This window comes from Triturus cristatus, chromosome 10 (genome assembly GCF_964204655.1).
Source record: "Triturus cristatus chromosome 10, aTriCri1.1, whole genome shotgun sequence".
Lineage (NCBI taxonomy): Eukaryota > Metazoa > Chordata > Amphibia > Caudata > Salamandridae > Triturus > Triturus cristatus.
In genome coordinates, this window is record NC_140593.1 from 538,830,455 (window position 1) to 538,853,080 (window position 22,626).

Sequence of the window (22,626 nt, forward strand, 5' to 3'; positions counted from 1 at the left end):
ATGGAAGCGCTCTCAGTAAAAAGGGTGAACAGACTATAAAAAGGCTTTTTGAAAAAAATTAGTATCTGCTTTTAGGCCCGTCACATAGTCCATCACATTTCATGCCATGCATAAGCTGGATACAAAAAAAGTATTTTTCTCGAAGTTCGAAACATTTCTTGGTTCAGAGTCAAAGACCTGCCAGTCAAGTCCAGTGCGCAGTGACACTAGACGTCAGGAGATGAAAACTTGAGAGTTTATCAGAAAACTACTGAGGTGATAGAACCTCATTATCTGGTCCAGAACAGCAAGTTGACTTCCCAAAGTTGCGATTCTTTTTATTAAGGAGACTTAACGAAACTTGACAATCTGAAGTCTCTTTAACAATTTACGTCCCAATGCATGCTCACCTGTAGGCCTATCTTCGACCAGAGTGTGACCTACTGAAATGGTAGACCAATATTAATTTACACTACAGTACGCCTTACTTGAATCCGCCAACTCCGACAAAAAGTTAAACATGTGGGCTAAGTCTACCCCACAGTATTGGGATTCCTCTTAACTCGCCAACAACACCCAGCCTACCAGTTTGATTGATACATTTTATGTGTGCCTGCTTCTCAGTCCTAGTCGAGGAAGAATGCAGCCTTTCATTAAATTCCTGTCCCCTGCCAGCGATCCCAGAAATCTTTCATGCCATGAGGTGCAGTAGCAAGCCATTAATTATGGAATGCATGTCCCATGCGAGTCCCTGAAGAGAATCTGGGACTAGGGGAAGGAGGAGGTGAAATTGGACAATCCCAAGACCGTTCCTGATGAACTGTAAACCACGCTTCAGAACCGTTTCAGAACTCCTGAGCTGATCCACCCACATTATTGTTGTGAATGGGGGAAAAGCATAGTTCAACCCCACCCCGGTCTCCTAGGGACAGACTGTGAGAAGTTGGCCTGATGTATGATGTCACTAGTTCTAGTGTACACCTTATATCAGTCCAAATACCCTTATGGTGATTGGTTGTAAAGTCAACCTTATAGACCAGCTATCCTAGTGGTAGCATGGACAAGAGCAGTCTTAGGCTAAACTCTGAATGGCATGTGAAGCCAGCTGTGATACCATATATAAATCCTTGAATACCAAATGAAAGGACACCACAACAGATATATATATATAAAATAAAGTGTATTTATTCTAAGCAAACCCTCAGCACTCTTTATGAGATTAGAGGTAAGTACAACACAGTCTTATTAATGCATACAGTAAGTCACACAGGTAAGTAATACAGTTAGGCCCTAGGGGCCACGCAAACCATATACTAAGTAAGTGGTATAAGAACCACTGTCACGGAATTAGAATAGGCCTAGGCCTAGGGAATCGCTGGGGCTACACTACACTAGCGTTAGTTAGGAAGTGGGAGGCCCACGGGATTCGTGTGCAGAGTGGAAACACTCACGCGTAATGCGTAAAAGTCAATAGCAATGTTACAGTTTAGAAATAGATAGATTTAGGACACTTCCGGAGTAGCTAGGAAGTTGAGACTTGAAAACTAGACACTAGGATAGTCACTATCCTGATGAGCACCGGAGTACCCAAGTTACCTAGCCCACAGGCTGCGGGTGCATAGGGGTGAAGATGCGTCGTTTTCGTCGTCGACTCCTATGGATGCCTGAAGAAAGATGCTGACAGGCAGTCAGGGGAGAGTGTCCGGTGGATCCCAAGGCTGGGATCAAGAAGAGAAGAAACCTGCAAGCAGAAGGGACAGAGTCAAGGTCACTAGCCAGTGACCACGTGGAACCAGGAAGGAACCAGGCGATGTTGTGAAGAGTTGCAGGTGAAGGTGAAGCTTGTCGCTGCAGCCAGGAGGACCAGGAAGCGTCGAGGACGACCAGGACCAGGAGGCGAGCTGTCCCACGAAGGCTCTTGCTGTCGGCGGCGTCGAAGTTGGACTAGGACTCACCAAGCCTTGGCAAGCGGAACCCACGAAGAACAAAGGACTTGCTTCTGGTGCAGACCAGGAAGGTCTGGGGTGCTTCTTCTTTGCAGAGAAGCGGGAGCCAGTCTGGAGGAGCCAAACCAGCGCAGAAGATTTCAGGGAGCGTCGTCACAAAGGCCACTAGCCAGCGGGCAAGCAACCGGACAGACGCGGCAAGCAGGAAAATGCTGAAGGGCCCCACGCAGGACTCGTGGAGTGTGGGGGGCTGATCTTCGGTGCAGATGGTGCTTGGGGTTGGGGCTTCTCAATCCCCGGTGCACAACTTCGAGGGTACCTCAGAAGCTGCGCTGTAAGTTACTAGCCACTTTTCCCAGGTAGCCGGTCCCACGTCGCTCGTCGCCTCCACGGATCTCAGCTCTGCTGCAGATGTGGATGAGGGTCGGAGAAGTCTGGAAGTCAAGGCTCTGGTCGGGCTCTGCAGTCGGTTCCTCGTAGAACGGTCGCAAAGCAAAGGGTAGTCTCTTGATGGTGCCTGTTTGCACAGGGTAGCCACTCCTTGGCTACAAGGGAGATTCTTCAGTCTTCTTCTTTCGTCGAATGTCGAAGGTCCAGAGTTTCTGTTCAGTCTTGCAGGTTCAGGATAATCTAAAGTCTTGAGGCCCAACTCCCACTCTTATACTAATCTGGGGGGCTGGGATACCTGCTAGGTCACGCCTTATGGGTGGGACCTGGGAGGGGGTGGTTACACCCACTTCCCTTTGTCCAGTTTCGCGCCAGAGCTGGGGCTGGAGTGCCCCAGCGCCGGTTTGAACTGGACTATGCAAGGAACACCTTGTGTGCCCCAGGCATGTCTCATTCCTTTCAGCCCACCCTGCCCCAATACACTAAAGGCTGTCTGGGGAGGTGCTAGCACCTCCCCAAGCAGGAAACCTATTGTCCAGGCCTCCCTGGCTGGGATCACTCCCAGCTGCAGGAGGTCAGACTTGTGTCGTGGCAGCAGCATCCATTTTGTGATGCTGAGGCTTTGGTCAGAGGCTAACAGTGGAAGTATGATTTTAACATGTCTCTCCCTCTAGAAGGGAGGAATAATATCCTCATCACCAGAAATGGTATGGGGGTATTATTCCAAAGTGTTAGACACCTTACACGACATGTTTTGATAAAGCCAAACCATAGTTACCATAACCGTTTAAGATTATAAGGCACTTTAAGAGTATATGGTAGGCTATATCATAGAACAGCTATAAGGACATGGTTCCGAAAGCTGCAGACAGGCTCAGCTCATGCTAGAGCACCATCTCACATGTTACCAAGCACTCTGCCTCCAGGATTGTCAAGGCCTGCCATAGGAGTGACTGATAGGTACACATGTGTCTATATATAAGGTAGGTATAGGAATACTACACCTAAGCAAGGGGTGATTACACGACCTTGCCCCAGCTGAGTGATCAGCCAGTTGTGTCTGATTGGAAGGCCAGACCAGGGGTGGCATAATACATGCTGCAGCCCCTGGGAGGCCTAGGGTACACCTATGCCCTGGGTACCTAGGGTACACTGTACAGGGTCCAATAAGGTGATCCTTACCAATTGGTTATGTACCTAGGGTACATGGAGTCCATTTTACAGAGAGAGCAGACAGCCTGAGACCCTGAATGGCAGGATCTCAGGCCAACTAAGTCGAAAAAACAGCTAGACACTAGGCAAAAAGTTGGGGGTAACCATAGTCAGATATCCACCTTCCTACACAGACATCAACCACTTTTGCGTCTAGGTCTTGGCATCAGCTAAAATAAACTCTGGGACCTTGTCTTTCCACATAGATGCAAACAGTTCCTTTGCCTAAAACTCAGTTTTACGTCTAACTTGCAAAAAATCCTTGTAGTGAAGCTGGTCTGGAAAAAGACAGCAAACCCCTATTTTAGTGATCAGTCTAAAGGAGATCTCAACTGCTCCAATCCTGTGCGGCTCATGCTTAATGGAAGCTACCTTGGCCTTGGGGCAGTGAAGTGTTGTTGACTCTGAGTAGTTTGTTGGCATGTCTTTCTGTGTCCTTGGAATGAAGTTCGACTAATCCTGATTTATCAAGAATCTCACAATCTCCAGCATGAAATCATCATCCAAGGCTATAGTAGCAAAATATCCCAATCCTGAGCCATACAAAGTATGTTGTCCAGGTGCATGCGCGTTTTTCTTTTTGAAGCCATAACCAGTCATCCTCTGGCTTTATCCGCTTTGAAAAATATGAGAGGGCAACATCAGACCAAATAGTAGTACATGTAACCTCCCATACTCATCCCCCAGAGGAGCTTGCGGTGGGCTTCCATGGATTCTTATAGGGATACCAAGATTTACATGCCCTTCAGGTTTCTTCTAACCATTCAGTCACTTTCCCACAAATGGTCACCTGGACGGTGGATCCCTTCTATCTTGAACGCTGCAAACCATCCAACCATTGCATTAGGTGTTTACCAAGAGCATGCGTTTTAGGAATCTCCATAGGTGCAAAGAGGTTACTGGATCTTTCCTTCCCCCTTCTAGGTTGTGTATCTCCTGTATATTACGGCATTTCCTCTTGGGCAAAATAAATGCTTTACAGTTGTACAGGCTGCTTTGCAGTTTTTCAAAACTCTGTGCTGAACCCCTGGACAGTCTAAAGGATCCAAGCATTATTAGATATCTCTTTTCAAAAAAGAAATGGACCTTCCATCCAGCATTATCTTGGGGAGGAAGTATAACTATCACCTTGAATGGATGTAGAGCATCAGCCAGCTCTCCTGTAGAATTCTCCATGACTCAAGCTTGCTCTCACAGAGAAAGCGCTGAAATGTGCTGGTCTTGCCAGTCTCCACCCCTTATTGGTGACTGGCTACTACTATGGAGTTTGGAACTAAACTTGACAAATCAAGTACACCTTGCTATATCCGGATTCTCCAAAAATGATTGTGTTAAAAGCTCTTTTCATGGATATTTATACATTAGGAGATAAAACTTCTTAGGCTTTTTCAAAAAGACCTCAATAAACAGACCTTCCAAGGTGTCTGGGGCTCCTCGGAAGAAGCCTTTGTCTCTTACTCGCACATCAACCCAAAGAAGGATTAAGCAGGGGACATTGGCCAAAATGGCAGTATTAGCAATTCCTAGAGGACACCGAGATCTTCCGTTCTCAACCCTTGAGGATCCCTGTGTTAGTACTCTCTCCAGTCTTCTGGCCACCTGAGCCATCTGTAGAAGTTTCATGAAGGACCTTCAATGGGCTCAGATGTTTTTTGCACACCTCACAGGAGCTGTTGATCTCCATTTTTGGGTCCTTAAAAAATTTGTCAACTTGTGACCTTTGGATGTGACCATTTTCTCTTCAAGTTCAGGCATGACTGCAAGCAGCACTCTGCATGAAGCATGTTTCTCACCTCCCTGAACAGGAGGCTACAAAATCAAGCCTGTACACAAGGCTTCACTTTTGGTTCTGGCTCTCAGTCGATGGAACATTGGTGTCTAATATCATTGTGATCGAATATATCTCTCAAATAGGACTAGAAGTTTGCAATTGAGTCAACATCCATACTGTGTATACTGGATTCTATGGTGGTGGAATGTGTATGTCAGTGTCTTGTCATTTACTGTTAATATATGTATTATATGCAATGTAATTAATTGAAAATTGTCAATAAAAATGTATTAAAAAAGGCTTCTTCTGCACTTCTCTGAGCACACCCTGATGGCCGTTAGAGTTTTCGGTTCTTGGACCCTCTATATGTGTCTTCAGATGTCCCAACATCCAAATACTTCACTTTCTTCTAAGCAAAGTTATAACACTCATCATAGGAGGATTACTCAAGGGAAGTTTCATTACTAGGTCCTTCCCTCTCCGCATCATCCTTGATGTCCTTGTCTGATGTCATAAAAATTGGTCTGTGTAGTATCTCAAATGGGTCTATTTTATTCACTGAACCATGCTCAAGCAAGTTTCTATTGGGAGACTTTCCTTCGTGTTCCAACTGCATGACGTCAAACATCAGTAGACTGGTGTCTTGGTGCCTAATGCAACGACTTCATGGCTTACTTAACCACCTTCTGGAGATGTTTCTTTCCTGACAGATCAAGGGCATGGCAACATCAAGGGTTTATTCCTAAGGAGGTTTTCTTCCCCTCAGTCAATTTCTCCTAAGGCAGCCCCACACCTGAAAATTAGGAGTGGAGTACTCTGTGCAAGCATGCTCTGAAAATATCGACCCTGCCTGGAAATGCTGGCTGAGAGATCTGACATTCACAGGCCACACCAAATGGCCAATATGTGATGCTGGAAACTCTCCCACAAGCGGGCCAGCAAGCTTACCCCCCGCCCTCCAACCATTGTGGGTGCAGTCTTACAGGGAGGCCCGTGCATTGCTGCACACAATGGAAGCTAAAACAGAGCAATCTTTACACTACCAGAAAAAAATACCCTAGAATTCATATACCTTTCATAGTTATAAGTCATGTATAACCATTACATTTGACTAGTGAGTAAAATTTGTGTGGTTCAAAAGTGGTGTCATATAATCATTATTCGCTCCCTTCAGCAATACTACTGGGAAACTCATTTGGTCTCTCCTTTGTAATGCAGTATTGGTTGCACAAGATTACATTCTGTTAACAGTTAGACAGAGATTCACTACCTCACATGGACCTAGCCTGTCAGTCCTCTAGTGTATTGTCTCGTTTGAACACCAGCCATATGTAAACGTCCATCCTACCTGATCTGTGCTCACTGTAGTCACTGGACAGCATAAGGAATCTGGGGATTCACACTGAAAACTGTTTATTTTTGGGTCTTCCTTGATTCGGTCTTTTAGTCATGTCGTAAGTGTAAGTAGCACCCCCTTCGGTCAATGGTGGTGCCTAGCAAGCCGGTGAATTCTCCTTACAGTGTAGTTCCAGCCATAATCCACGTTTCAGCTTGCTATCAAATTCAGCGTTTTACTGATGTTTCATTCCATGACCAATCAGAACATACAACATTGGCGCCACATGTCCCACGCACAAGCTTAATCTGGCATAAACAGCATTCTGATGCATCCTGTGTTTGCATGGCTTTCACCATGCACCACAGCAAGGGGGCTAGGCTTACATTTGTGGTAAATCCCAATGCTAAATAGTTTATTATTCAATTACCTAATGCAGGATGACTTGACAGAAACAGCACTGTTAGGACAAAGGGAATAAATAGTCAATGGCTCAAATTTAAATTTATTGTATGCACTTTTTCTGATATATTTCCCAAAAATCTGACATCAGCCAGACCCTAGTGTAGCAAAATAAGTCCTATTTTGTGTTAGTCATACAGCTTCAGTGCTGCCATTCTCAACTATCGATCTAACCATGTTGCTGCATTAAGAAACCCGCTACTTTTGCTGTTAGTGTTGCTACTGATCTTCAACCGCTAATTGAACAACAGTTTGATAAATAGAGCACTGCCTTCCTCTTCTCCTTGATTAATCTAAACCCCAAGTTCAGAAAGGAGTGATTGCGTGTGTGAATACCTGCGTGCGTGTGTACGTTTATGTGCGTACGTCAAAGTGTCAGAATACTGCCCTCACTTCTTATTTAACCGCCATGAAGTAGTACAAATTGTTGATTGACATTTATTGAAAGTGTTAAAAATATCTTCACACTTTATGCCGAATGATGTCCCAGTTGTAACTAGGTGTTCAGTCTTCTATGTTTAGTATTATAATATGTGCTTTCCTGGTAGGTGTCCGTCTGAAACAATGCCTCTTGCAGCAAATCTATTTACCTCTTTAGCACTATTCATAACGTTTTTGGGTCTTGTTGGTTCTTCGAACCTGTGGTTTGACTTCTATCAGTATCCCAATTTACTAACACATTTTTTATGTTTCTCTCCTCAGCCTCTTTGATGCTGTATATTCGCTCATCAAAAACAAAATTCACCGATTGCCAGTTATTGACCCCGTCAGTGGGAATGCACTTTATATACTCACCCACAAAAGAATCCTCAAATTCTTACAACTTTTTGTAAGTAACAACTTGAATATTGGGCTCAGCAATTGTGGGCTTTGATGACCCATACATTGGAACTACAGTGAAGTGTTGTTGCTGCAGTTTGTAGCATGTGTAATATACCAATTAAATTGAAATCCGCTCAAGTGCACTATTTATTTCTGGTTGATCATTAGAACACTGTAAGGTACATTAGCCACATTCCTACCGGACTAGGGTAGTTCTGGGGCCACATTCAGAGATGACTTTGCATATAGGTAAGGACGAACCACAGTTACGCATCCATAAGGTGATTCAAGTTCGATTATCCTACCCAGACAATCCTCCCCCAAAATACTTTCACAACGTTTATAAATTTCCACAGTGGATGGTGGAACAAAATAATAAGAGGTAAATGTTGAGTGTTCGAATTTGAAGTTCTTAATATGTGCACCTCAGGAAGTTATGAACTGTTTGTCCAGTTTAACACCTGGGAAAGATTTACTGCAAAAAAAACTGCTTGCAAATTATCTTTAAAAAAAAAAAGTAGATGTATGAGATTTTATTTTTAGCAAATAAGTAAAAAAATAAATAAATAAACATTTAAAATGTTTCCTTTTTTTGCTGAAGAATACATTTTAAAATTATAATGTGCTGAATCTTCTTCGAAACCTATATTTGCTTGCCTTTTCTCTGGCACTTTTATTTTATTTAAAATTAACGAAGCGTGCAATGCATTACCGCAAATGTGCACACCCATAGTGGAATGCTCTGACTTATTGAAACACCCTTCCACCAGCAGCTGTCCCAAGAGCTTGTTTTTAATTGTGTATTTTATATACAGCTGTTGTGAGTAACTGTTCGGGCAGTGCAGCTTTGGGTGAACATTATAGGGTCACGGTGTGCTGTGCCAGAAAAGCAAAATGTGATTCTAAAGACTGGTGCTGTGCAAAGTGCTTTATTTGAACTTTGAAAGGATCAATTTTTCGCTCTTCGCAAAGTTTTTTCTCCCATTCTCAGTTCTTCTGCGCATTGTCCGAAAATTTTCACCACCAGGCAAGGTTATTTTCAACAATACCAAACGGAGGAGTGGAGGGTCTAAGGGAATTTTTAAGACCACAGCAAGGACATATTTCCCAAACTATATATAATAAACACAGAAGTGTCCATGGGTCTAAGTGAGGCTAAAGGTCAATCACAAGGCAACCGGCATTGGCTACTAAACAAAGGAAAAATATATACATAGGAAGAAAAAACGAATACCTTCCTGTGTTGTTTGTGGAAAATGCTTTTAAAAAGACGGAATCCCATCACTCACCATGGTGACATGCTTCATCATTTGGGTTCTCCTCTTATCTGTATCCTAGTTCAGATAATGGCTACAACTCCCTCTCTACTAGGGAGGAGCTCACAGATGTTTTTAAGCAGAATTCCTGAGTTCTAACTGAGCTCTACCAAAAGTGAGAACTAACTATGTTCTTTATTCAGTGATGGGCGCAGTGCTAGAGTGTGAAAAAAGAGAGTGTAGTGTAAGTTAAAAATGGTTAACAAAAGAGAACACTTTTTATTCACCATCTATTGATTACCAGATTAAAAACCAGTGCAAAAAGAATTTGAAAATATAACTGCCTCAGTATGGAACTCATCAAGAATCACTTTGACCACTGTTGAGATGTAAGGAAGATCTAGTAAATCTGCAACAGTAAACTGTATATATGTGTATTTTAGTAATCAATATATTATTCAGAACTTGGGATGAAAAGGATCACTGTGACCTTTTGTCTTTAGAATGGTATATCAGATATGTGTTGATATACTGTCACCAGTGTACATTTTCAATATTGAAAGTAAGGCAATGGGAGAGTCTTTCTTCCACTTTTACTCTGGTGTAGAGCTACTACAGTATCTGATAACAAAACTTTATGCACCGGGATCCTCTGGACAAATGTCCCAGCTCAGTGAGTGCTTCATCCCAGTACAAAACTGTCCCAGTGTCACTCTTTTTGGGCCCCAGGAGTCTTGAGATGACAAAATCAGTGGGGGCGTGGCCAGGCGGCGCAGCATAATGGCCGCTTGATCTGCGAGCTCCGTCCTAATTATCTCCCCCGCGACTATCCGCCAAACCTATCCGGGACCCAAGCCCATCTCCATGAATCGGAAGGGGAGCTGACTAAACTCCAGTCACTCCCACGTCAAACGGTGGTCGGGATCCACAGTTACAACCCCCGACAAAGAGAGGCCTTCACTTTCACCAAAGCCGGGGCCTGAAGTGCAGGACGAAGCCAGAATCGAGGTGAGGAGGGGCGGCCGAGTTTTGGCGCCAGACCGGGGCCTCGTCGGGCCCACCCGATCAAGACCCCCGCAGCGCTGGCATCTCCCAGCGGGTCCTTCCCTCATACCAGAGAGTGCGCCGATCGCGGAGAAGCTGCCTACGGGGGCAGAGCTGTAAAGCAGGCAAATCTCGGAGTGCCTGGGGACTGAGGAGGAGGCTTTTTGCCAATCTGCCATATCGACATGGGCTAAGGGAATTCCCTGGAGCCAACATCGGGGACAGGGGAGTAGCGCCTTGATTTAGGACCTCACTGGCCTCTCTCCCCCCCTCTCTCCCCACATATCATAGTGAAGTGGTTGAGAGACTGTGGCACCCTTTCCCTCACCTCCTCTCCCCGTGGTGAAACAGCATGGATTGAACACGCACTTATCCCTTTCAGGACATAAGGCCTTGGGGAGAGCAGGACCTGGGTGATACCTACAGAGCCTCTCGCAGGGGACTGAAACCCCCCCACCCCCTTCCCCCAGGGACCCTGTAGCCCTGCATCAGTGGAGCTCCGCAAGTTTGCCTATAGTCAGTAGTATCTGGTACTGTGATATCACGCCAGCACACATGCCTAGACCACCTGAGGAGAAGGCCCGAATCTGTTATCATCCAGTTGGCTTACGATGCACTTCCAGGAGGGAGGGGCCAGGCTTATTGTGGCCCGTGGCTTACTACATGGCGACCTCAGAGAAGTCAACGATAACCAGCCCTTAGGGCCACAAGACGGTCCAATCGAACAAACTTGGCCGCTACACAGTCCCCAAAGACTCGCCCCAAGACTCCTGCTCGAGGAACCGGACGGTGGGTGACTCTGAAAGAGAGCGCTAGTAACTTGCGCTTAAAGATGTCATGGAGGCAATCGCAGGAATCCGAACCTCCTTGGAACATAAAATGCACACCCTTTCAATTGAAGTAAATCTCAACCGGGCTGATCTTACTAAGGCCACTGAGAAGATCAAGCAAGTCGAAGTCACCACGGCGAGCCTCGTGGATGATGTAACTCATCTTCAAGGGAATGTGCGTGACCTACAAGCATTTAGCAAATTCACAGAGCATAAACTGGATGATTACTAAGGACGCCTCAGGAGGAACAACATACGTATTCTGGGAGTTCCTGAGAAAGCAGAGAGGCAATCTCCTGACCTCTTTGTGGAGGACCTCATTCTGAAACACCTACAGCCAAAAGGACTCAGCATTTTCTTTGTTGTGGAAAGAGCACACAGGGTGCCCGGAGGGCGGGCGAGACCAGGGGCCCCTCCACGCCCTATGCTCGCTAGGGTGTTAAACTTTAGAGACAGAGATGTAATCCTGCAAAATGCCAGAATGACCACCCCCCTCGGCTATGACAATGCCGAATCGTCCCATGGGTCTGGGGATCCTGTGGGAGTGGGGTCCCCTGTAGGTATATCTTTGGGTACATCCCCTATGTCGTCGTATGGATCCCCTTGATCATCATCATCCGGGAATGGGGTTGGGGGAATGATGAGGTGGGGGTGGTGGAGGAGGTGGTGGAGGTGGGGAAGGTAGTCTGAAAGGGGAGGTAGCAGAGTCCTTCCTTTTTGGAGGTGGAGGCGGAGCAGGTTTTTCTAACTGTCTCTTTTTGATAGAGAGCATTAAATGTCCAGTTTTGGGATCCTTAGTTAATGTTTTTTGTAAGGGATCTGGTGTAAATAGTTCTGGAGAGGTTGGTTGGTCCGTCGCGCCGAAGGCGTCGTGGCCGTTGATTTTTCAGGCTTGTCGGTGCTGGTTCGTTGTTTGGAACTATGCTTGGGAAGCTCCGGTTGTTTAGTACGCGCCGAGATGGATTTCGGCTTCGAAATGTCGGTGCCGGTGGTCTTGTGGGCTTTTGTCGGTACCGAGGATGGGGTCGGTGCCGAGGAGCTCCTCGACCCCAAGTGTTTCGGTGTGGGGCTCGTTGTCGAGATGGAGGCCGGTTTCTTTTTCGGTGCCGAAGGGTGTTTATCGGCTCCGACGGTGGGCTGGCTCAAGCCCGAGCCGCCTGAAGGCTTAATTGGCTTCTTTACCGGCCCCGAAGGTGCTGTGTGGGAAGCAGTGTCTTTGGTCTTGCTTAGGCCCGAAGGCGTGACCGAAGCCTTTTTCGGTGCCGGCGAGGGAGTGGTGGGGGGGTAGAGTAGGACTCACGACCCTCTGTGCCGGAGTCATGTCCTCCACATCTGAATCGTCGGCTTCGGAGGCGCTGACGAGTCCCTCGTCGGTGTGGTGTTCTTCTGGAGCATCGACGCCTTCCCCGAAGATGTTGTCCGGGATCGCCGTCGAAGAGTGTGCCATGGTTCTTCTGGCTCTTCGGTCCCAAATCGTTTTCTTGGACCGGAAGGATTTACACGCCGGACAGTCTCGAGCCTCATGTTCAGGGGAGAGGCAGAGGTTGCACACCTCGTGGAGATCGCTGTGTTGGAATTTTGACCCACATCGAGGACACTTTTTAAATGGAGTCCTTTCCATTAGCCAGGACCGGAGCTTGGGTAGGCCCGAAGGCCGCCGTCGACGACTGGAACCGAAGGTCTTGCCGATGAGAGGCGCGTCGTGTGGGGACATCGCGATAGAAAACAATACCGCGAATTGGGGTGAGGATTGCGCGTCGATCGTCGAACTGGAAGCAGTTCGGAACCGGAGCGCGAAGATTACATCCGAGCCCGATGGCGGAAAAAAACAATCTGAGGATGGAGCCGAAGCCCATGCGCAATACGATCCAAGGGAGGAGTCACCGAACTCGTGACTTCCAAAGACTTTCCAAGAGGAAAAACAAACTGCAAACATCCGAGCCCAACACCAGATGGCGATCTATGCACAAGTGTGTAGATCTGCAGCTCTACATGCCAAGAACAGATGCATACTGGTAAGTAGCATATTCCTTCCTGACTTTACACAGATGGTACAAAGGCAGAGAAGGTCTTTAAAAACAGTGAAGAAGCGGCTCAGAGACCGAGGATTCCCAGCAAAATTAAGAGTAGAGGCAAGGGGACGGACTTGGTTCTTTGAACAGCCAGAGGCGGCCTCGGAGTGGCTTGACGGCCAGGTAGATCGTGTTCCTGGGCAACACGACCGTGGAGACCCCTCAGGAGTTCGGCTTGGAGACTGACATTGGCTTCAGATTCCGGCTGCCACACCTTCACTAGAACTGAGTCACTGTTGGTTTTATGCATATCTGTGGGCCTAGGGGGGTCTTCTCTGGAATTGGGGCCCTGTCCGGCTAATTGATCACCATACTAGTAGGAAGTGACTCACTTGGGTTCTATTTAACTGTATTTGGGAAGGGGAGGGCAATGGGGGTGGGCGTCGCACCCCTTCTTCTTTTAGTTCAACAGTTGGGCGACAGGCGCTCTGCAAGTTTAAAATGGCCAGTTCTGCGTCCAAAGTGCAGGGAGGCAGGGTGGGGAGTAGTTGGGGGTTACATGGGGTTGAGGGTTATGGTTTGTTTAAGAAGTAGTTTTATTCATTGACAGGACAGGCTGACTTGGCTGCAACAGACACAAAACTTGTTATAGGCTTTAATGTGTGCACAGTGGGACAAAAATGCTAAAATATTAAATTGTAATGTTAATGGGCTTGGAGACAAGCGTAGCGTGGTACTCCCAACACATTAAACGGCTTGCTCCCGATGTAGTAATGCTTCAAGAAACACACTTGGTTGGGAACTCATGCAAAGCAATGCACAGGTACGGATACACTATGATAGCTCATGCTGGCTTCACCTTTAGTTCACGCGGGGTCGGGATAATGATCAAGAAATCATTCCCTCTAATAACTTCTACTTGGGTTGACGATCGGGGCAGATACATTGGGGTCACGGGTACCTGGGAGGGCTACTCCATCACACTCTTTTGTCAGTCTATGATCACCGGTCCTACAGGCCACTACATACAAAGAGATAAGCGCCATATTACTAGCGATACCGAATGGATTGCTAGTGCTCCCCCGGGTGCTTGGACAGTCATCCCACTGGTTGCCAAACTTCCTTGATGCCATGGGTCTGGTTGATGGCTGGAGGATGTATAACCCAGACAAAATACCACACACATTCCACTCTGGGGCCCATGCTAGTCTCTACCGAATTGACTACATTATAGTCCCTGGACCGCAAATTGCCCTTATCCATGAAATACGTCACTTGGCTAGGGGAATCTCTGCTCACTCCCCGCTTTGGGTACACTTAGTCCTCAGCCACACACAAGTGGGGAGGATTTCCCCCATTAATCCATGGTATCTCCGAGACCCCAAAATTCGTAAGGACCTTATCAAATCCATTGACAACTTTTTCAGGGTGAATGAGGGAATGGTGGACTCACCTCAAATATTGTGAGAGGCCTTTAAGACCGTGATCCGAGGCCAAGCCCTATCCTTGATCTCGGGGGAGAAAAAAGACAAACGTAAAGGCATTTCGGACGCTGAAGCGGAGATTTACCGACTAGAGCAAGACCTGGCAACAGACACCACACCCGAGGCGATCCACACACTTTGTCTTAAGCAAGATAGCTATAGGGCATTATTGACTGAAAAGGCCAAAACCCTGGGGAGGGACAAGTTGGGTACAATCTATGACCTGGGTGACAAGGCAGGGAAGCTAATAGCGTGGCTTAACAGAAAAGAATGGGCTAACAGACTGGTCCCTGAGCTTCGTGATGCCGCAATGTCCCGTATTACAGACCCTCAGGACATTGTTAACCACTTTGCTGACTACTTCCGCACCGTCTCCACCTCTGTAGCCCCATACATTGAAAACAACTCTATTGAGCTCCTAAGAGACATCTCTCTCCCCACACTCTCGGCTACGGACCGTCAATACCTTGACAGCGCCCTGACAGCGAACAAACTATCTCTAGCAATACGCTCATTGCACTCAGGCAAGGCGTTTGGCCCTAACGGTATCCCTATCGAACTATATAAACTGAGACCAGACAAGTAGGCTCCTTATCTAAAAGCTATGTATGATGAGAGCCGAGAGCGGTAACTGTTGCCGAAAGACCAGAGAATAGCCTCCATAATTACCATCCACAAAGAAGGTAAACCCAAAACTGAGTGTAGTTCATTTCACTCCTCAATGCGGATCCCAAAATTCTAGTCAAACTGTTAGCTAATTGTTTACTAAAAATCATAGGTGATCTAATACACCCAGACCAATCCGGCTTTATGACGCATAGGAATACAGCACTGAACATATGCAGGGTCCACGGTGTCCTGGGTAGAGCGTCCACTATTCTAGAACAGGTTGTGATTGTCTCCTTGAATGCCACCATGGCGTTCGATACTATAGAATGGCCCTATCTCTTTGCGACACTTGCTAAGTTTGGGCCGGGTTTTATCCAATGGGTACGCCTTCTGTATCATGAACCCATGGCGCAGGTTGTAGTCAACAACAAAAAGTCTGACACCTTTCAACTTAGTCGGGGTACCCGCCAGGGGTGCCCCTTCTCGCCCCTATTATTTGCCTTAGCCCCGGAGCCTCTAGTGGCTTGGATCCGGAAGGATCCTGTCATCCGCGGTTTGCAGTTCTTGATATCCTAGCAATTTTTGGCAGGTACTCTGGATTCAGCATAAACTGGCAAAAGTCTCATCTCTATGTCCTAAGGGGAGACCCGCCTCAAATACTGCGAGCGTGCCCACTACAAATTGCAGCGGAAGGTTTTAAATAACTAGGGATCTACGTTTCCCTTGACCGTACGCTCTGATATACCCGCAATCATGTCCCTCCGTTGCAGATACTCAAACAAGACATAATGCACTGGAAGACGCTCCCTCGCTGTTGGGCAAAGCAGCTCTTTTTAAAATGATGTCGTTACCCCAGTTTTTGTACGCATTGCAGAACTCCCTTGACCCTGTCCCTAACTCCTATTTTAAAGAAATTGAGGGGCTACAGCGAGACCTCTTATGGGAAGGAAAACCACGAATTGCACTACACAAACTAACCCTCAACTGGTATGATGGTGGAATTAGCCTACCAGACATTAGAAAGTATTATTGGGCATCATACCTTGCAGCGGTCAACCATGGTATCTACGGCAGACCGGATGACCCTGGCTTTAACATGGACAGATGGCTCCTCCCTGGGAGGAACTACAACCGAGTATTGTATTCAAAACCAGGTAGATATCCTCTTACGGGCCCTACTAAGCATTCATTTGATGTTTGGCATGCAATCAATAGGTCGTTGGGGTGGGGGAAGAAACGTACTCTAGCAACTCCGTTGTGGGACTCCCAGATGCTGGGTGACCTTTGGAAATCTAAGGGTTTTGACTGGTGGGACCTTATTGGGATCTCGCGGATCCGAGACCTCTGGGTCATGGGCGAGGTTAAGTCGTTTGCTACACTTCAGAGCCGATATGAACTGGCGGATTCGGAGCGCTTTCGCTATACACAGGTGCGGCACGCACTACGATCGCTCATTCCAGTGGGATTCGGCCCTCCAGACACATCTCCCCTAGACTAGAGGACAGAATACTAGAATGACATGTTCCGGAGAAAACCATATCCCTCATATATAAAAAATTTATGAATAACATGGAAAGCCCCCTCCAAGCACTGCGGGAAACATGGGTGAGTGACGGTATCTAAATGGGCGATGAAGAGTGGCAGGAAGCGGTATCCTCTCTGAGGATAGTCGCTATCCCAGCGCCCCTGTGTCTAATACAGCTAAAAATCCTTCACAGAGTATATGTGACGGGACCCCAACTGCTACATATGGGAGTCACTGGAGGGGGAGACTGCAGAAGGGGTTGCAACCAGATGGGCACATTTATCCACATCATTTGGGACTGAAACCATATACAATCGTACTGGAAAAAATACATGAGGTACTGGGGGCCATATGTAGGTAGGCTAACATTTACCACTTCATAAATACCGAATTTTACCGATTCGGTATTTATGAAGTGGTAAATGATATGTAGGTAATGAGTCGGTAATTATTACCGATTCGGTAAAATTCGGTAATTACCGAATCGGTATTTACCGATTCGGTAATGAGGCATACCTTCCCATTGATGGGAAGGTATGCCTCATTACCGATTCGGTAAATACCGATTCGGTAATGGGGGGAACACATGCAAGGGTGACAGGGTGTCACAATGACACCCTGTTGCACCCCTGAAACGGCCATGTGTGCGCATGTGGCACACATACATGCCCTAAGGGCATGTATGTCTGCCACATTGCACACTTGTAGGCGCTTTGTAATGCATTTCCACATCCATTCTTCATTTACCACCAACTATTAGTTGGTGGTAAATACCGACTCTAAATATCACCCACGCACTCCCCCTACATCTCATTTCTGTATTCGGAATTTACCGAATCGGTAAAATTACCGATTCGGTAAATTCCGAATACAGAAATTGTCCCCCTACATACCAAAAGCCTAAATACCGGTCGGTAACGGTATAATTACCGAAAATCGGCCGTTACCGACCGGTATTTGGCTACCTACATGAGGCCCTTAGTGAGGTCCTAGCAATCTCTCTCCGCCCGGAGGCACGCCACTGCCTCCTTAACATCTGGGAGCCTACTGATTTAAATGGCCACCAAACCCAATGGGCCACCCTAGGTCTCACAATAGCCAAAATAAACATTGCACAGCTCTGGGGAGCCGCAAATGCACCAACAATTGCAGACTGGAAAGAAGAGCTCGATTGGTGCATGTTCAGGGAAAAGACAGTCTATATAGCCCGCGGCTGCCACCGAAAATGGTCCAAAATTTGTGACCCTTGGAATACTTATAGGGGTGATATCTGTAGCCCGCCCCATGGAAGTGATTGTGATATTGCCTCTACCCCATAGCTTCAATTGAACAGATATGTTTTATTGATTATCACTGTTTGTTCTCTGTCAGCATACATGCCAAATCCTTCGTACTGTATGTAAATGTCAATGATTGTTTATAAAAAGATTTAATAAAAAAACAAAAAATCAGATGTAGAGCTCCTGTGGGGGCCTGCCACTCTCATGGCAGCCTCCAGAATAATTTTAATTTGTTGGTGGTTGACGGTTAACCTATGCTTATTCCTTTTCCACTTATCTTCCTTTGCCAGGAGAAGGCTAATCCTCTCAAAACAGGGTTCTTGATTGAGGGAGGCTTTGAACTACTTGTTGACCAGCAGAGTAATTAACTTACCGCAGCACAGTAGTTCAAAGTCTGAATCTTTTTTACAGGCCAACTCGGAAAATACTGCAAAGCCAAAAGTTTTAAAAAAATGTTCCTAAGCTCATTTGGTAGCTTGCTAAACATAGCAAAAGAGACTATAATCTTTTCTCAATATTGACCTATATTGACTCCAGTACAGACATCCACTCTGGCCTCGAGTTCTGTACTGGTTCCTGTTGCCCTGAAGCAGATACAGATTCCACCGGCTCCAATTGATGACCCAGTGCGATATCATGTCGGACCAGTTCTTAATTTGCAAAAAATAAGTGCCAGGGCCCTCGTCAAGGGGCCACTACAGCTCGCCCCACCCATTGTCCCTGCCAACGCTGCCAATGACATTACAGACACACCTACTAACCATCACACACCTAAAAGTGTGAGAATTCAGACTATTCCAGTCCACCAAAGTTATTAGAATTGTTTGGTTGGCGGGCATTCGTCATTTTCAATGTATATTGAATTTATAAACAACTGTAGTTGTGCCCATCTCTAAATAAAATAAACAGCACCACCATGTGACAGAATGCCATAAGTGCTGGTGCTGCTAATTAAGTGCCGGTGCCGAGCACCAGAAACCACAAGGCTAAAATTAAGCACTGTGTCGGACCACAGTGCCAATTTCTGCTCCCCTGATGTTGCACTATGATATCACAAATCTCAACTAATTGTCATGCAGCTTAACTGCATTCGGTGATCCATATAGTCTAACCATGGAAAGTCATACTGTACCAAGTAAGGTGAGTCCTAATTCCTTTTCCGGCCAGTTCGCCAGATAAAGTAACCAAAAAGATTGAATCTTTTGCAAGCAAATGTTTTCTTCTAGAGCTTGACACTGTGGTTTATAAATGCAGTTGGTCTGTTGACTGATATACACATGCATTTGAGACATGGTCAGTGAGATATTCCCTGCATCCCGGAGGAACAATGTGTCTTCTTAACGTAGATGATCCATAATGGGCAGGACCCTGCAAAAATATGTTGTCTGCGCAGGCTGAGATACCACGGATTGCATCGGCGGGACAGTTGGTACTAATATCATGCTCAGCAGACATGTCTGGATGAAGTCGGCCAAATGTCCTGCCGATGTGCAGGCACTGCTGGTGGACATGACCTTCGATTCAGTCTTGCCTCTTCAGAGAGAAGGCAGACTCTGCTTTGCAATGCCTTAAGGATAGTAGGGCCACAGTACACTCTGTGGGACTGTTTACTATTGCAAAGCAGTTTCCCTATCATTTTCACAAAGGCCTCTAGGCAGCGACAGCCTTCCCAGCAAGAGATGCAGCAGTCCAGTCCTTTTGAAGACTCCACACCAGCAGGCATTGCACAGGCAGTAGGGATACCAGTCCTCCAACTCCTCTTCCCTTCCTTCAAGCTGCATTAGTTTTTCCTCATCCGTTTACACTCAATCGTTTGGGTGCAAGATTCTTCCCATTTCCTCCAAGGTTGGCGATTCATCAAGTCTAACCAATGGGTCTTGCTGATTGTTCAAACAGGTTACACGCTACTTTCCTCTCCTTCACCCCATAAATTCCACCCATACAGGAACAAATTTCAGAGAACCGTCTTTCCATTCTGCTGCACAAAGTATACCTTTTACTCTACAAGGATACCATAGGGCAACTATAATGGCAGAGGTTGTTATTCCTGCTATTTCCTCATCCCAAAAATGGATGGAGTCCTCGGGTCTATCCTAGACCTTCGACTCTAACTTCTCCTGGAAAGTTTGGTTGCTGAAACCTCGGAGCATATAAGCATTTGTCCTCCTTCCAAGCTACCACTTTGGGTGGACGTCCTCTCAGCAACAGGGCAGGGTCCTTCATCCAAATCTCCACAACTTATACCTCCATGTGTGAAGATTTAGCGGCAGAATTTTCTTTTTTTCTTTTGTGTTTATTGGCATTTGGTAGTAAGATACAACATTATAGCAGGTCCACAAATGAAAAGTAAGAATACACAGAATGAACTCAAAAATACAAAGGACTGAAGAAAATAAGGGCTTGTAAGGTAAGGTAAGGAAAGGAGGAGGGAGGGGAAAGGTAAGTGATAAGGGCATGCATGACAGTATCAGGAAAAGGCAACGTATACAATTACACAACTTGTAGAAGCAAATGAGTTAGAGCAACTATGGACATTGATCACTGGCTAGCAAGGCAGCCCACTAATTTATGGCCAATGGGTGTAAAATGTAGATTTAGGAGGACATCGGAAATCTCAAAGCCGCAAGGTGTACGGTCCCAAATCGGTCCATAAATGGAATAGCTGATAAATGACCCCGGGGCCTCAGTGGTTCCGGCCGTACACTGTGATTGCGCTAGTGTCTGTAGTATGTAGGTAGGCTAATAAAGGTTCCCATATGTCTTTGGGGCGGTACTGCAGTGGCATTAATTACCAAAAATGGGAATGTTGCTCAGAGCAGTATGTTGCATCTTGCGGCCAAGCAGCAAGTGTAGGGGCTGGGCGATGGCTCCAGTTCATAGCTACCCCGCGTTTAGCAAGAAGAAGTAGCATAGCTGTGAGCCGATGGTCTGCAACTGGATTATCCTTAATGTAACATAGCAGTCCAATCAAGGGGATACATGTGGCTCGTTGTCCTGTGATTGCCTGTATGGTCGAAAAAACTCCCTCCCAGAATTTTGCCACTCTAGGGCACAACCACGCCAAATGAAGAAAGGATGCTTGAGGAGCAGCACAACAAAGGCATTGAGAATCAGGGACTAACCCCATCTTGAAGAGCTGTGATGGGGTACTGTATACACGGTGCAAAAGTTCAAAGTGTATCTGGCGCCGCCTGTAATTTGGTGACAGGAGCTCCAGCTTCCCATAGCAGAATAACCACTGTGAATCTGTTAGTGGTGCCCCCAAATCAGTTTCCCAAAATGTGTGGGTGATCAGAGACAAAGACTTAGCGGCAGAAATTTGACTGCATTTGATCTGCCATCTGAAGTGGTGAATGTCATAATAGCCACCAGATACCAGCTGTATTCTTCTGCTCTTGGCACTGGGACAAGTTTGTAACCTTGTGTGATATCTGATTACCCCCCCCCCCCCCCTTATAAGTGAAGCTGTTGGATGTTATTTTACATCTTTTGTCTTTGCATTATTGGGCACTGTAAAAAGTTATTTGTCAGACTTTTCGGCCTTGCTGCTTTTGTTGGACCAACAGTCCTTGTTCAAATCACCTGTTGTGATGAGCTTTTCACATGCATGCTCCCTTCCAAAACCATCTGTATACCCCAGTGGGAGTGTCACATTCCTCATGTAAATGCCTATGCATAGTTGCCTGCAGTGTCTTTTGATTCTAAAATGTTCCTTCTTCATTGTGATTGTCATCTTGCCATGTGAGTGAAGCGCAGGCAATTTCAGTGCAGCTGCTCTACACAACCTTCTTTCCAGAGAAACTGATGCTGAGAAAACAAGTAGCCTTTTTACTGAACGTTGTGACTCCCACTTGGCCAATGAATTAGTCTACTTAAATGTTATACTTCTTCTCACCCCTCGAAAGAGAAGGAGAGGCTCCATCTGTTGTACACCAGAAAGGCTTTAAGTTTTTACACTGAATTTTCAAAGGACTATCAAGTGGATGGTCAGGTTTTCATGGGGGTTTCTAAGTCAAAGAAAGGGTAGACTATACAAAAGAGGACCCTGATGAGGTGGATAGTCCTCTGCATCAAGATGCACTATGCACTTGCCTAGAAGCAGCACCTGGAAGTCATGTAGTCCCCTGTCTCCACCAACTTCTAGAATCTCCTGCAGAGATAGCTGTTTCTTGATGAATTTGTTTAAGAGCCTCAGATCCATCACCTGCCTCAACTTTCCCCTCCTACTTTCAGATGAAGATAAAATTGGAATAAAATCCCATGTTGCGGAGGAGGAGCCTAGCGCGCAACCAAGATAGCCGCGTAGGTGCGAGGCTCCCGAGGACCTCCGTGACCTCCTACATAAATCCTGAAAATATCCTGTCCTAGATGAGGGGACTGTGTTGGTGAACCCGAGCTGAGGTGTCACCCGTTTTCCGCTTCCAAATTGGACCTCGGACACCGGCGGGAGCACCGATCGAGGTTTGCGGCCTTCTCCACGCCGGGCCCCCGGATTGGAGTTGTGGGGCGATCCGGAGCCAAAGTGAACAACAGCGGCGGGCAGGGCCAGGCGACTCGCGTACCCCGCACTTTCACTTTCGCTTTTGCACCCTCCTTGCTGCCTCGGCGAGGTTGGGTTGCGGGGCACTGTGAGGTGGTGTGGCCTCGTTGGGGTACCCTGCCGGCCCGCCG

At 46.6% G+C, this 22,626-nt stretch overlaps 1 protein-coding gene across 3 annotated transcripts in view; it reads left to right on the forward strand.

Annotated features, from left to right (window-relative positions):
• The window catches only part of PRKAG2 (protein kinase AMP-activated non-catalytic subunit gamma 2), a 679,831-nt gene that overhangs the window by 609,299 nt on the left and 47,906 nt on the right, over nucleotides 1-22,626 (forward strand). For all 3 annotated transcript variants that reach the window (XM_085632017.1, XM_085632015.1, XM_085632016.1), the window contains exon 9: nucleotides 7,796-7,922. In XM_085632017.1, the coding sequence (XP_085488143.1) occupies nucleotides 7,796-7,922 (127 nt within the window). The remainder of the gene's footprint in view (nucleotides 1-7,795; nucleotides 7,923-22,626) is intronic.